General features: G+C 50.0%; 6 protein-coding genes across 6 annotated transcripts; 1 reads left to right on the top strand and 5 right to left on the bottom strand.

Moving 5' to 3' along the window:
• Positions 1–178: 178 nt before the first annotated feature.
• Positions 179–1,895, bottom strand: LOC117890957 (elongation factor Tu). Its single transcript, XM_034796098.1, has 3 exons — positions 1,435–1,895; positions 608–1,373; positions 179–530 (listed from the first exon to the last, which is right to left on the bottom strand). Exons 1-3 carry the CDS (start codon positions 1,840–1,842, stop codon positions 331–333), a joined length of 1,374 nt encoding a protein of 457 aa, XP_034651989.1. The 5' UTR covers positions 1,843–1,895; the 3' UTR covers positions 179–330.
• Positions 1,896–1,967: 72 nt separating this feature from the next.
• LOC117890955 (zinc finger protein 615) lies at positions 1,968–3,932 on the bottom strand. The gene is given in 4 exon segments (XM_034796096.1): positions 1,968–2,425; positions 2,427–3,011; positions 3,071–3,433; positions 3,501–3,932. Coding segments are annotated over 4 exon segments (1,767 nt in total). The 5' UTR covers positions 3,882–3,932; the 3' UTR covers positions 1,968–1,987.
• A 39-nt stretch (positions 3,933–3,971) lies between these two features.
• Positions 3,972–6,237, bottom strand: LOC117890952 (zinc finger protein 69 homolog). Its single transcript, XM_034796093.1, has 4 exons — positions 5,760–6,237; positions 5,450–5,701; positions 5,026–5,391; positions 3,972–4,957 (listed from the first exon to the last, which is right to left on the bottom strand). Exons 1-4 carry the CDS (start codon positions 6,093–6,095, stop codon positions 4,109–4,111), a joined length of 1,803 nt encoding a protein of 600 aa, XP_034651984.1. The 5' UTR covers positions 6,096–6,237; the 3' UTR covers positions 3,972–4,108.
• Positions 6,238–6,253: 16 nt separating this feature from the next.
• Positions 6,254–8,350, bottom strand: LOC117890953 (gastrula zinc finger protein XlCGF48.2). The gene is made up of 3 exons (XM_034796094.1): positions 7,810–8,350; positions 7,394–7,747; positions 6,254–7,334 (listed from the first exon to the last, which is right to left on the bottom strand). The coding sequence occupies exons 1-3, from the start codon at positions 8,299–8,301 to the stop codon at positions 6,378–6,380; spliced, it is 1,803 nt and encodes a 600-aa protein (XP_034651985.1). The 5' UTR covers positions 8,302–8,350; the 3' UTR covers positions 6,254–6,377.
• A 36-nt stretch (positions 8,351–8,386) lies between these two features.
• Positions 8,387–11,748, top strand: LOC117890950 (GPI ethanolamine phosphate transferase 2). The gene is made up of 8 exons (XM_034796091.1): positions 8,387–8,632; positions 8,699–9,077; positions 9,133–9,312; positions 9,373–9,503; positions 9,566–9,780; positions 9,833–10,047; positions 10,103–10,833; positions 10,897–11,748. Exons 1-8 carry the CDS (start codon positions 8,469–8,471, stop codon positions 11,678–11,680), a joined length of 2,799 nt encoding a protein of 932 aa, XP_034651982.1. The 5' UTR covers positions 8,387–8,468; the 3' UTR covers positions 11,681–11,748.
• LOC117890949 (origin recognition complex subunit 1) lies at positions 11,618–14,909 on the bottom strand. The gene is made up of 3 exons (XM_034796090.1): positions 13,442–14,909; positions 12,488–13,378; positions 11,618–12,416 (listed from the first exon to the last, which is right to left on the bottom strand). Exons 1-3 carry the CDS (start codon positions 14,766–14,768, stop codon positions 11,821–11,823), a joined length of 2,814 nt encoding a protein of 937 aa, XP_034651981.1. The 5' UTR covers positions 14,769–14,909; the 3' UTR covers positions 11,618–11,820.
• Between the last annotated feature and the right edge of the window lie 32 nt (positions 14,910–14,941).

Here is a 14,941-nt window from a genome sequence, read left to right as displayed (position 1 = left end):
GCCCGCAATACAGACCACATGCGTTAGGATAAGACTCATGATGAACATCGATACTTTGCCTTACTATATTTATTTATGAGAGTACATCTCGTTTCCTGTGTAGTTTCTAATTTTGTGTTTCTCAACTGTCGCCATTACGGATCGGAGTGATCCGAAGCAGATTAAACATCCGTTGGCATTTCTTTGAACTACATATTTATAATAGTAAGATTTACCCTACTTATACACATATGTACAAGAACAAATGTATATCAACTTAACAGATGCGCGTGTACAATAAAATACAATATATCAATGTGTACAAAACTGATGGAGGAAGGAGGATCCCCCTCAGCAAGGGACAACTGCCTTTGACAACTTGTTCTTTGGCAGATCCAGGGGGGGCATGCGCTGAGTTATCATGCCTGTGGCTACAGTTGCTCCGTTCTCCCGAATGGTGAATGGCTGACCCGTTGTCATGACCATTTTGCGCAGCAGCGTAACGCGAACCTGCCCGTGCTCGCCCGGCATCAGCATGGCCTCGTTGGGCACTGCAAGATTCGTTATTAATTGGCAATTGGGAACATCTCAAGGTTAAGGCTCCTGTTAAGGCTTTAATCCTCCTTACCCATGTCAATGCGCGCTGGGACATTCCACGTCATACTGAACAGTTGCTGAATGTACTTCGAGAGCATCGGCTTGAAGCGGCCACCCTCGGCACGCGACAGCAAGTACATGGAGCCCTCGAAGTGGTTGGACACATCCTCGGAGCCCGATGCACAGAGAAGCATGCCGCGCTCCACGGCGGATATTTTAATACCTCGCAGAAGAGCACCGACATTTTCGCCGGCGAGGGCCTGGGGCACGCTCTTGCGGAAGATCTGTATGTCACTGACGCTCGTCTTCAGGTTCTGATTGAAGCCCAGCAGATCTGCATCGGCGTTGCGCAGAATGGTGCCCCGCTTGATGGTTCCCACCACCACTGTGCCACGGCCTGGAACAGTAAATGCATTGTCAATTGGCAGGATGAAAGGAGCCTTCATATCGCGCTGTGGTGTTGGTATATAGTAGTCACAATGCTGCAACAGCTTCTCAATGGCAGGAACTCCAAACTCCGATTGATCGTCGCGGAGAGCCAAAAGGGCCGAGCCACAAATGACTGGGCTGCTGACGCCATCAAAGCCAAAGTCACTCAACATCTCGCGCATTTCGATCTCCACCAGCTCCAATACTTCCTGATCCACTAGATCGGCCTTGTTGATAAACACCACAATGCGTTGTATGCCCACTTGCTTAGCCAGCAGCAAGTGTTCGCGGGTTTGGGGCATTTGTCCATCTGTCGCTGCCACAACCAGGATTGCACCATCCATTTGGGAAGCTCCTGAGATCATGTTCTGCATGCCATAGAGAAGGAGAGTTAGTTGCTAGTTAGTTATCCGAGTTGCGACACTTCACCTTTATGTAATCCGCATGGCCCGGACAATCGGTGTGGGCGTAGGTACGCTCCGTGGTGGCGTACCCAATGTGGCACGCATTTATGGTTATGCCGCGTGCTTTTTCCTCTGGCGCCCGGTCGATCTGGTCGTAGGATAGGTATTCAGCCAGTCCTTTGTTGGACTGGATTTTGGTAATGGCAGCAGTGAGCGTCGTTTTCCCATGATCTACGTGACCAATAGTTCCCACATTACAGTGCGGTCTCTCACGTAAGTTAGTTGCCGGGTTCTGTCCGCCACTAGTGGCCAAGTGGCGGCTGCTCCTGCAGCCCCAGCTGCTGTTGATTCCTCTGACAACATGTTTCTTGGGTACTGTCGGCCGAAAAACAGCATCCAAATGGTGCCACAACTTCGGAAGAAATCCTCTCATCGCTCAGCTCAGCAGTCAAGAAACGGAATCGACGTAACGTGTCTGCTCAATCAAAACAGAAACAGCTGCTCGTGCAGTGCTGTACAATGCCATAGGGACGGACCGTTTGAATAAATTCCAGCAAATTGCAGTTTAAAAATGTATTTTATTTGTCTGAAATCTCGCGAGATTGTGGGAATGTGTTTCTAAGAAGGACGTCGTTGGTAGTCTCAGCGCCTTTCAAAGTGTTTTTAATAATCTTATGGGTGCGCCTCATGTGAACACCCAAGCTAACCCGCTCGGAAAAACGGGTGCTGCAGAGGGTGCACTGAAGGGTCTTCTCCCGGTGTACGTGCCGATGTTTGACCAGGGCGTTGGCGTTGGTGAAGGCTTTCTGGCAGACATCGCACACCTTGTCGCGTATATTTAGGTGCGCCTTAACGTGATCCTTGAGATCGCGCTTAGTAAAAAAGTCTTTGGGGCACATTGTGCATTTGAATGCACGAATTTTGGTGTGCACGGCGGTTACATGGGTGCTCAGCTGAATCTTCTGCCTGAACGATTTTCCACAGAATTCGCAGATGTACGGCTTGGCCACATGTTTTTTCATCATGCGAGCGCTTGTGTGTGGCCAGTTGGCTGGCAAAGGCGAAGCTTCGACTACAAATGTGGCAGGTGAACGTTTTGCTCATGTGAACACGTTGGTTATGCTGCTGCAGATGGCACCGCCGCTCGAAGTTCAGCTCACACAATGGGCATTTAAACCAGCCACCATCGCCCAGCTTGTGATCTTTGAACTGATGCGCCTGCAACGCATGGTCAGTGCTGAAACTTTTCTGGCAAAGTGTGCATTGTAATTTCTGGCGGAACGTCTTCGTGGGCATAAAGCTCTGACACTTCTCGATATACTCTTTCTCAGCCGTTGACAGGCCGACCGTCTGAACCTCAGTGAGAGTCTTCATTTTTCGAGAATACCACTGGCGTAGACTTAGAATACTGTCGTAGACGTCGTAGTGGGTGATCACTCCCAGTGGAACTTCTGAGGAGAGAACATCAGTCATTTCTATGTAAGCATTTTTGCGCTCACTTAGGTTCGAGAAGTTCTTGTTCGCCGGATCGTACAGATGGGGAAATTTGGAATATAGTTTAATAAACAGACTCGTCAACAGATTTTCCTCTGTAAAGGTGAGCTGCAAAAGGGAAAATGATTAAATATTGTGTTTTGCATATTCTGTTTACTAAAGCTTACCTTTATTTTACCATCGCCGCCATCATCATCGCTGTCACCTTCCTCCACAATTCCTCGTTTCGCTAGAAAGTTGTACTTGGCATGATAGTACAGCGGGACCTTGGTCAGTTTTTGTATCTTTTTTTGCCGCGTTATTGCTGCGTATTGAGAGTGCAGGCTGGCTATGGACTTCTTCAGCCTATAGATGGTCAGATGAATGTTGACAGAAGTTTTCAACTTATCCATCAATGACTCGTATGCATCTGTGCGCTTGTCTTTGTTTTTATAGGACGCATCTGAAGGATCCCACAGGCACGGATGTTCTTTATAGAGTTCGATGAATTGAGTTATTCGCGGACTTCGGCGGTAGAAGGTTGGATTAAACTGAAAATAAACCAAACAAAGATTTGGATCAAAGTTTTGCACTGAAAACATGACAGATGGTGCTCACCTTTACTATGGGCGAGAAGTCTGCTGTCTGTGCTCCTTCCAATTCGCATGCTACCGGGATTGTAGGGCAGTCTTCTTCATCGGCATCCTCCTCATCGGATGACATGGGAAGATCCACAATCATTCCCTCGGCCAAACAATCTTCGGCATCCTTCACATCAGACAGGTCAGGCTTTGTCTCTGTTAGGAAATTGTCGCTGCTTGCACTGGCATCGAAGTCGCTATCACTCCCTTGGTCCTCATCTCGATGCCGCTTAATGTGCAGGACGAACTCCTTCCACCTCTCAATGTCCATTTGCACTTCGCAGTCATTGCTCAGCCCGCAACTCAATACGAAATGTTCGTAGTTGCTCCGTGCCAGAATGTTTCCACAAATCACCATAATTAAATCACATCAAACCACAACACAGTAAACCAACATAGTGAAACAGCTGGTCATGCAGTGCTGGGAAACGGAAAAAAATTGTCGATATTTGTTGTGTTGTATTTATTGTACGTTGATACTTACAAATATAGTTTCTTATTTTGAATAAATTAACATTAACATAACAACAAGAAACCCCTTTCGGCAGTTTTGTGCAACCCTTGAAAATGTTTCAGTACACAAGACTAGTTCTCTTCGAATTTATTTCTATGGTTAAATCTACGATGTCGGGATAGCGATGAATGGTCGTAAAATGTAGCGTCGCATTTGTCGCATTTCTTATCACGAATATTTAAATGTCCCTTGAGGTGATTCATGAGTTCAAATTTCTTTCGGAAACTTTTCTCGCACATACTACACTTGAATGGCCGTATATTCAGATGGACACCATTTACGTGGTGATCCAGCAGCAGCTTCAAACGGAACCCCTTTCCACACATCTCACACACATATGGGCGCTCGCCGGTGTGGACCTTTAGATGCACCTTTAGATCACACTCAACGGGAAAGAACTTATCGCAAAATTTGCATTGAAATTTACGCTCACTGTGCGCTCTCAATATGTGCTTCTCCATGTCGTGTTGCCTTTCGAAGCGCCTGGGGCACTGGGAGCAGAGGTATGGCGGTTCACCGATGTTGTGCTGCTTGAACATGTGTGTCCGGAGGTTGTAGTCCCCGTGGAATCGCTTTCCGCAGTTTTCACAGTACCATACGTGACCGTCCGGTTTGACGGGCAGAAAGCTGCACATTTGCAGGTACTGAAGCTCCTGTGGGCTGCAGGCTTTAATCAGCTCCTTCGCCTTCATTCGCCTCATGGCTTCGTATGCCCACTTCCGCAGTTTTTGGACCGCAATATAAACATCCGTATCGTTGGCCAGAACCACAGGTCTAAATTCTTTGGCCATCCTTATGTAGGCTCTTGTGCGCTCCTCCACCGAATCAAAATGAGGGTGCGTGGTATTGTAGAGCACTGGATAGTTTGCATATGTTTCTATAAAAGCGCTGGTTACCTCGTTCTCCACTTTGAAGTTGAGCTGAAGCGGAATTTAAGATTTGGATCAGTCAAGACGACATATTACACTTCTTGTAAAACCGTACTCACCTTAATGGTATCCAGTTGGACTTCCTCCTCGTCGTCGTCGGATAGGGTTGTACACGGTGTGGAACGCAGGAAATCACATTTGGCAAAGTATCGGGCCGCCAGCCCAATGAGTTTATTTTCGCCTGCCATTTGGGCTGCAAGTGTGTATTGGCTGTGCAGCTGCTGGATGGTTTTCTTCAACTCTTCTTCGGTAAAGAGCACATTGGCTTTTTCGTCCAGTCGCAGTATCATCAGGTGGTACGCCTCCGATCGGGCTTCCTCATTTTCGTAGTGCTCGTCCAGGGGATTCCATAGGCAGGGATGCTCCCTGTAAGCTTCTATTAGGTGTAGCACGCGTGGATTGCGTCGAATAAACGTCACCTTCAACTGCAAGGATGAACAAGTGTTAGTATGGGGCCAAAAAGCGGTACATTGTACATCGTACTTTAAGAACTTGTCCGGGACGTGTTCTTTTGGGAGGACGGCCGAATCTTTTTGGCCACTCTTCTTCGTGTTCATCATACGAGAAGTTATCTAGATCATCAAACGCTGAAGCCTGCTGAGAACCATTGCTAGAGAAACCGTCGTACACATTTGCGTCGGATGAGGCCTGCGCCATTTCTGACGATTCCATTTCTTGATATGTGACTTCTGTGTTGTTATTGTCATATACATTATCCTCCTCGTATTGTATATTCTGCAAATTTTCGAATAAGTTTAAGTGATTCGAATCACCTTATGAGGGATTTACATACATTCTCATTTGTCTCGTCGTTGGTCCAGTCCTCGTCTTCGAGTATGCAAAATGGCAAGTTACTCTGGTCATCCCCTTCTTCAATGGGTTCCGCTTCGTCTAAGACTTGAGGGACTTCGTATTGGATTGTGGAGTCCATCTCCTCAATACGTGTGTCCTGCTCGTTCCAACATTTCTCAATGTTTTCATCATCCTCCTCCTCAAAGTAGTGGGCATTTCTCACATGAAACGTGAACTGCTCCCAATCTTTTAGGTCGCTTTCAATTGTGCAGTATATGCATTTCAAGCGGAACTGCTGATAGTTGTTGCACACCAAAACGCTGCCGCATACCTCCATTATGGCGGCTTTCAAATGAATTCTGAATAAGCCAATGAGTTTCTATTCAAGCGCACCGCGTTTGTAATGTTTACGAAGCCAATTTTTTATTTTTTTTTGGTATTTAATCGCTACAGCGAAATTGGTTGGTCGCAGAGATGAGTCCGCATTGACCAGATACTTCAGTTTTGTGTGCATGGGCTCTCGGCAGATATCGATATTGCCTATCGAATGGATGGATTACATTACTGATTTCAAATTAAATATCGGCCGTTTACTTATTGATTACATTTTAAATTCTTTTTAGCTAATTTCAGTCTCCACGATTTCTGTTGCCTTTTGTGAATTGTTGCGAACAATATTATGGGTGCGCTTCATGTGGGAGTTCAGGCCAACAAATTGCGAAAATCGTGCATCGCACAGTTTGCACACAAATTTCTTGACCTCGGAGTGTATTTGGCGGTGGCGGATTAGCGAGTGGCAGCTCGTAAATCCTTTTCCACATGTTGTGCATATTTTGTCTCGGATGTTCAGATGGCCCTTGATATGATCTGACAAGTCGACTTTTTTCACAAAATCCTTGGGACACATGGTACACTTGAAGGCTCTTAATTTCGTGTGGATTGCAGTGACATGCAAATTCATCTGCGACTTCAGTCGAAATGCCTTGCCACAGAGCTCGCAAACAAAGGGCTTGTGTCCAGTATGCGTACGAATGTGCAATTGTAGGTCCGACTTGACGGCAAAACTCCTCTCGCAATGGCCGCACTGGTGCGTCTTGCCAATGTGAACTCGCTGCATATGGTTGGCCAGTTCGCCCCGTCCAACGAAGCTCCGATCGCAGAGTGTGCACTTGAATGGCAGCTCGCCAATGTTGTGAGCCTTGAATATGTGCGACTGCAGCACGTGATCGGATGAGGTGACTGTATGGCAAATTTCACACACAAGCCTCTGCTTGAACATTTTCGGAGGCAAGAACCCACAGAGTTTCAAATAAAACTGCTCTGCCTCATTGCCATTGTTGATGGCAAGTTTCGTGCTCTTGTAGTACCATTGTCGAAGGTTTTGGATGGCCCGATAGATGTCATCGCTGTTAATATCCACATTCGGCACTGAGATTTCGACAGCCAAGCTCTCATAAGCCTGCTTTCGCGAATTCATGCTGCAGAACTCGCTGTGATTCTGATCATAGAGTTGCGGAAAATTTGCGTATAGCTCTATCAGCTCTGTAGTCAGTTTATTCCTCTGGGTGAAGTCCAGCTGTAAGCAAAAAAAAGCGATCAGCACTTGCAGATTTAAGTTTGAAGACTAATTCTTGCCTGTATTTTTTCGTTTTTGTACGAGTCTCTCTGTACCTCACAGTCTTGCAGAAAGCTGCAGATGGTGTAATGGCTGAAAGCAACAGACTTGGCCTTCTGGGTGCCACAGAGCACTCGCTTGTGCACGGTGTTGTATTGCAGGTGCATCTTTCTTATGGCCGCTCTTAGCGAGATTTCATTCAGAAACATTGCTACCTTTGCCTCCAAATCACTAATCATCTTCCGATAGGCCTCCTTGCATGCACTGGGGTCCTTGAAGCGGCCATTTCCCGGGTTCCAGAGGCACGGATGTTCCTTGTACAGCTCAATGAACTTCAGTGTTCGAGGGTCCCGGCGAAAGAACGATGGATGAAACTGAATCACCAAGGTAATGTTAGTTAGGAATACGTCTGTATCAATGTCAGTTATCACTGTACCTTGTATATGGGCGTAGCGAGTGCAGATGCATCCTCGTTTTCTGCAGACTTATTCGATTCAGCCTCCAAGTCCGTTTCCTCAAACTCGGATTGACTTGCCTCCGAATCCGAATCGTCTACAGAAGAGACTGTCCGCGAAGGGACAGCCTCGATTTCCAATTCTACTTTTGTGCTCTGCTCCACTGCATTGGCCTGTTGCAGCCCATCTTCCAGATGCGCGGTTTGCTCTATTTCGTCTTCGTTATCACCTTCCTCCTCGGACATTTCGTCCTCGTGGTAATCTTCATCCAGAAACTCCGCTTTTGAGCTAAAACTGGCGTCCACATCCATGCCAGTGTGGTCCTCAACCACTTGCAGGGCGCTGTGCATATTGCGATAGTGCACCACAAATTCCTGCCACTTGTCCACCTCAACGTCTGTGGGGCAGTATGAGCACCTCATCAGAAACGTTTTGTAGTCTCTGCTCACATAGATAAGCCCACAAGATTCCATTTTGCTAAACTCAAACAAGTCAAGTCAATTGTTTACATCCCGATCAGCTGCTACGTAACGTAATCGATAACGATAACGATAGCGGTTTGTTTATCTCCTGATTCTGACAGGCGGCACTTTCCGAGTTTGCTTGGGTGGGAACAAGAAATATCCAATGCAAAAGCGAAATGGAGCATCACAAGAGTCGGATGGGGTACACGCTCTGCATGCTAACATTGTTCATCTGCGGGGCGGTGCTCTTCCTCATTGGATTCTTTCCAGCCTCCTACACGGCGTCGGAGGCAGAAAACAGCATACCCAATGACCGTCCAACAACGATCCATGGCGTAAGGTAGGTGTACCCTATCGGTGTGGGCACGCGAACAGATAACAATCCGATAACGTGTTCTCTTTTCAGGCTTGAAACGCCGCCACCGAGCTACGACTCCCTCATACTATTCCTTGTGGATGCTCTGCGTGAGGACTTTGCCAGTGCCACGTCCATGCCGGTGGCATTTTCGAGGGCCTGCGAAAAGTTGACGCTTCAAGTAGACATACCGACGGTGACGATGCCACGACTGAAGAGCATCACCACCGGCACCCTATCCAACTTTATCGACATAGCACTCAACGTGGGCCACACGGAGCAGCTGGAGGATTCACTGCTGCATCGGCTCAAGCAGCGGAACCGCGTCGTGTCCTTTGCCGGTGACCACACTTGGATAAACCTGTTTCCCAGCGAGTTTACACGCCATGCGGAGAACAACGATTCCTTTTTTGTCAACGACTTCTACGAGGTGAGTAATTGTCGGACAACATCTGGCCAAAACATAAAATATTCATATTGCGCAGGGCGACAGAAATGTGACGAGAGTGCTGGAGTCGGAGCTGGAGCTGAAGGACTGGTCCTTGCTAATACTGCACTATCTTGGCTTGGACCACATTGGCCATGTCGAGGGCAATGCCAGCCCAAAGGTGCAACACAAACTGAAGGAAATGGACGAAGCTCTTCAAAAGATACTCGAGCATAGGGTGAGCGACTCGAAAAGTTCATAAACTTCTGCTAGATATGAACATATTTTGAAACCGCAGAACTTTCCAAACTATCTGGTCCTGCTGACTGGCGATCACGGCATGGCTGAAGGCGGTGGACATGGAGGCAATACGCCAGCGGAGACTCTCGTACCGCTGTACTTATACTCGAAGAACTGCTCCAGGCCAAGGCAAGCCGCTCATACTCTTCCATGTATTTGGCCACTATAAACCCCTCTTCAACTTTCTTCAGTTCGGGCTCCAAGCGATACAACCAAATCGATTTGGCACCCACCCTGGCGGTGCTGCTCTCCGTTGAGATACCTTCCCAGTCCATTGGCTGCCTGATACCGGAAATGCTGCAGTCATTGTCACTGGAGCACGAGATGTACGCCTACTTCTACAACGCCCATCATCTGCTGAACAAGGCCAGAGTAAAGTTCGGCCATGAAACAGTGCGCCGCAGCGGTGCGTATATCCCCTTTTCATATCAACTGATGAAGCCATAGAATATTTGTAGATTACTACACCTGGTACCAGAACGCCACTCTGCTGCACAGGCAGCTGCTGTTGCCGCTGCGGGATGGGGACGGCAGCGGGGCCAGCCAGGTGCTCTATCAGAACGCCAAGTTGAATTACATACGGATGGCTCGCGAGATTTCCGGGCTGCTCTCAGAGTCGCTGGTGAGGTTTGACTACGGATTCATTGTCCTGGGACTGTCGCTGACAACCGCTGTAAGTTCTTGCAATTAATCTCGATGTGCAGCATTCGTTAACATTAGTTTTCCAGACATCCCTTCACATTGTGCTCAGCGTCCTGTTCTTGGACCTTACCGAGCAGCTCCAATTGGACAGGCTGAAGACGCGGCAGCTGCTGATCTGTCTGGCTACGGCCGCTCTGCTCAACGTAGCCAGCCATGTACTCGACATAATCTTCACAAGCTCAATGTTCTATGGCATTTTGCTCGTCGTGCCCCTAGCCCTGTCCATTTATCTGACGTTCGATGTGGCGCAGGCTCTGCTGAAGATAGCCCTGCCACCTCTGTACACTCGTCGCCTGAAGCTCTCCATTCCATTGCCGCTGCCACTGCTCGTGTGCTTTGGCATCCGCACCTTCACGCTCGGCTCCTCGTCATTCATCGAGTTCGAGTACAAGACCTGGTACTACCTGGGCAACACTCTCATCCTGTTGACCGCGCTCAGGACTTTGCGCCGACGTATCACCAAGGCCAATGTGGAGCTGGACGGACGGCACCTGCACAAAATTGCCTCTGCCTGTCTGTGGCAGCAGCGCAAGATCTTTGTGGTCCTCATTCTGCTCACGCTCATGCGTTACCTGCACAGGTTCCATGCCATCCGCAGCACCCTCTTGCTGTTCTCGCTGATGCTGCTTTGGGCACGCCTGCGCAAGTTTGCCCAACTGCCGCAGAGCTGTGCGAGTGCAGCGGCATGCCTTGTGGTCTACTGCTATCGCGGTCTCAACGGCCAGGTGCAGTTCTTCGAGCTGCCCTCGTACCTGACGTATGCGCCAATCGATCTGCAATTCGAATCGACTTCGACTCTAATTATTTCCATGCTTTTCAGATCTCGTTTGATGGTCCCCACTCTGGTGGTCTTCTGGTGCTGCCTGGCGCTGGTCTTGGTGCTGGGATACCGGGCGGCGCTGCCACAAACTCTTTTCGACAAAAGCTTCGGCGAGAAGCCGATGCCGCCGAAGAGCGTTCTACTGCAGCTGCTGCAAGCGAATCTGACCAGCTCCCTGCTGCTGGCGGCTCTGCTGCAGAAGGTGCAGAACGTCGTACTCCTGCCTACGCTCCTCATAGCGCTGGACGAGACGTACAAGCTGTGCGATGCCTTCGGCACCAGTGCCAGGAAGTTCTCTGTGCGTCTGCTGCACGTTTACAAGATCATCATGACCATATTCGTGGCCAGAATGTTCTACTTCTACCAGGGCAACTCGAACAGCCTCTCGACCATTGACCTCACACCGGGCTACATTGGCCAGACGAGCTACAATCCGGCCATTGTCGGCCTGTTCGTCACCCTCAACACGTACAGCGCGGAAATACATTCCTTCCTCTTCCTTATTGTACACACGCTCCGCTCCGATCTGCGGAGTGTGGGCATCATGCAGCTGCAGCCGCCCTATTCGGTTGCCGCGGACTCGCTGATAGCTCCGCTCTATGCCAGCCTGGTCATGCTGCCCGCAGCCTTCTACCTCTGCCTAATGGTTGGCTTCCGCTACCACCTCTTTATCTATTCCGTCTTCTCACCGAAGGTGCTCTATGACTGTTACACGGTGCTGGTGTTCTATTTTGTATTTGTAATAACGACTTTGTACTTTAAATTGTTTAAACGCGACGCTTAAATAGTAATTACATTTAAAAGTTTAAAAACGCTTAACCTGGCTACAGCACAACGTGGATGGGGACGGGGATGGGGATGTGGATCGATAATGAGCTATAAAATTGTCTATGCGGATATAAATTATGAACATTAATATATGAATCAATTGACGGACGCAACCTCTCCCACGCGGAGCGCATAGTGGATATCGTCCGTGCTGACGTTGAGAAGAATTTTCTGGAAGAGATCGTTGCGGGAGTGCTCGCTGATGATGAGCCGCTCGGCGCCCAGCTTGGCGCAGAGCCGCAGGGCTCGTCCGGGCGGTGGCAGGGAGACGCCCATGAACGCTGCAATTGTCTCCACCTGGGTGTAGACTCCCATGAAGGTGGATTCCTCGACGCCAGTACGCGTGACCTCGGCGGCCACAGCTTGCAGGAAGATCTGCTCCAGGCGCGAGCAGTTCTTAATGGCCTGCACCTTGGCGCTCGCTATCATCTCGCCCAGCGCCTGCTGCACGTGCAGCATTGTCACACACTTGTCCTGTGCGGTGTCAGCTATTTCCGTGGCCCGACGGCATATGTCCAGCGCACGACGGGCATCTCCCGACACTGCGGCCACCTTGCGTGCCACCAGCTGGACAGCCTCACCCTTGAACGCCTCCGAGCCGCCCAATCGGGCGGTGACTATTTCCTGCAGCTGCTTGTGCGTATATGGCTGGAAGGTGAGGCGCGTCAGCCCCAGACGGGAAGTTACTTTGCCTGCGAAAATGTCAAAAAGCGTGGCCGCTGTAGTGGAAGCTCTTGGTGGCTGTGCAGGATTGATGGCTTACCCATTAGCAGACGTTCGGGGAGGTCCATTGTGTTGGCTATTGTGACTACGACCAGTCTGGCAGCCGCCTTGGTGGGCCAATCAAGCAGATTGTAGACGACATCTTGGCGCCTGTTGCACAGAATGTCCAGCTCATCGACCAGCAAAACTGTGGTCACGCGCCTCGGAGCCGGCGTGGTAAATCGCTTCTCCAGCAGCGCGTGGGCGTGCTCCCAGGACACAGTCTTGCCCGTTAGCTGCTTGTATATCTGGACATAGGCCTGCCGGGGCTCGGTTAGGCGCATTCCGTTTATCTCAAGAAAGTCAAAGCCGGGCAGCTTGTCCTGGGCCACCAGTCGCTGCAGAGTGCGAATGACGCCTGTGACGGTGGCAGTCTTGCCAGTGCCGGGGACCCCAGATACATACATGCAGCCACCGCACTGGTCCTGAATCTTGCCCTCCAGGAAGCTGTAGATATTTTCGAACTCCTTTTCGCGACACGGCAGGCTCTTGGGCACAACGGAGACGTGCAGCTGCTCGCGTGCCAGCTGCAGCTTGGACTTGAGCAAGTCATCCACGGGCTTGCCCGAACGCTGCTGCATGCTGGGACTCAGTTCACCGGAGCGGATCTTCTTCAGCTTTTGCGAAGGTGTCATCGGTGCAGCTGAAGCTGCAGCTGCCGCTGCAACGGTGCCATGAGTGGGTGTCGCTGTTGACTTGGTAGAGGCGCTAATGCGACGGGGTCGTGTTGGCGTTTTCTGCACTGACTTCCTAGGCGAATAGTCCGCGTCCGCGTCCTCAGTGGACTTCTTTTTGTTGCCTCTTTTGGGGGTGGATATTATTTCGTCGTCTTTGAACACTCGCTGCTCCACAATGTTGGATAGTTGGATGCTTCGTCTGGGTGTTCCCTCAGCTGAAGAGAAGAGAAGAGAAGATGAGCGTGCGTCTCCAGAGAGGGGATTAGCTAACGACTTACCCAATCGACTGGTGGCTGACTTGAGGATGCTCTTCCGGCGTGTCGTGGGAGTCAGTTGAGCGCCGGCATTGGTGTCCAGCGGATCCCTCGCCTTCTTGGTGGGAGTGTGATAAATGTCCCCGTTACTGACACCAAGTCGCTTGCGTCCCTGTGTAGCTGGAGTGTCTTTGGCGTCAGAGTCAACGGAGAGGGGATCGTGATCTATGGATGCTAGGCGCACAGACTTTCTTCGCTCCGAGATTCGCAGCTTGATTTTCATGTCATTCGAGGGTGTCCTCGGGTCAGGCGTCTGCTGCACTATTGAGTAATTCAGGCAGTCCGAGTCCGCCGTGCTGTCAGCGCCTCTGTCCAGACTCAGATTCAGGTTGCGGCGTGCAGCCGACGCCCGGGACTTGGGCGTCTCCACCTTGGCGTTCTTTTCGGTCAGCGGGGAAGCCGTCAGATAGTTGGCATTAATCTCTGCCTCAGCGGCAGTGGTCTTTTTCTTCTCCGAAAGCCGCACCACGCTGCGGCCCCCGACTATCTTGATGGGCGACACCTTGTTCTCGCAGCTGAAGTAATTGACATTAACGAACTCCAGCGAGCTGGCCGCGGCCACAGAGGCCCGCCTGCGCTTCTCAGTGGTGGCTGCTTCCCCAGCAACAGCCAGCAACTTGGCCTTTCGCGCTGATGCTGATCCCTTTTTGGTGTCATTGTGGCCGGTGGACAGCGATTTCCGGGACCGGGATGACGACTTGTCTTCGGGCTCGTCCAGCTGGATCTCCAGGGGTATCAGGCGATAAAGCTTCTTTACCTTGATGAACTTGTATCGGCTCACAAACATGGGGCAGCCAGAGGATTTCACTTTCCTTGAAGCGCTTTGCAATATCTGCTCGGCAGAGCGTTGTGCTGTGCTTTCCAGTACCAGACACTTTCGGTAGATGGCCCCCAAGGCCACGTCGTTGTCGTAGGGACGATGCTCTTCGATCACTTCCACGCCGAAGTCAATGGCAATGTCGTCTGCATCAAACTCCTTGTGGGGAATGGCGCTGGGGCGTGAGTACCACTGGACTATTGCGCGACAGGTCTCCTTGTGGGTCATTTCGCGAAGCTCGTACAGATGAAGGATCTTGGCGACATCGCAACCGTCGACCGTATCTGGCTCTCTCGCATCCGCATTCGACACCAATATGTAGTCGCCCACTGTTAGTGTCAATGGGCCGTAAATGCACTTTTCGTAGAAGTACACGTTTTTGTGCTCCAGATTTTTCACAAACTTGCTGGGGTCGTGGCTGCCGATCCACTTCACCTGCTGGCAAGAACTAATTGCATTTTCTTTGTTAACCATAGCGTTGTGGACTTGTGTAGAGTCAAGCGAGGCGTTTTAGTTCAGAAATTCTCCTTCGTCAGCTATTTAAATGGGGTTGATTTTTCTCTGAGCCACTCCAAATTCTTTGCGTTGATTCGTTTTGGCGCAATTTAACTATCGATAGTATCGATGGTTTAACCCAATCGATGATT

This window comes from Drosophila subobscura, chromosome E (assembly GCF_008121235.1).
Source record: "Drosophila subobscura isolate 14011-0131.10 chromosome E, UCBerk_Dsub_1.0, whole genome shotgun sequence".
NCBI classification, from domain to species: domain Eukaryota; kingdom Metazoa; phylum Arthropoda; class Insecta; order Diptera; family Drosophilidae; genus Drosophila; species Drosophila subobscura.
The sequence above is the reverse complement of the archived record's forward strand: the minus strand, read 5'-3'. Positions and strand labels throughout refer to the sequence as shown.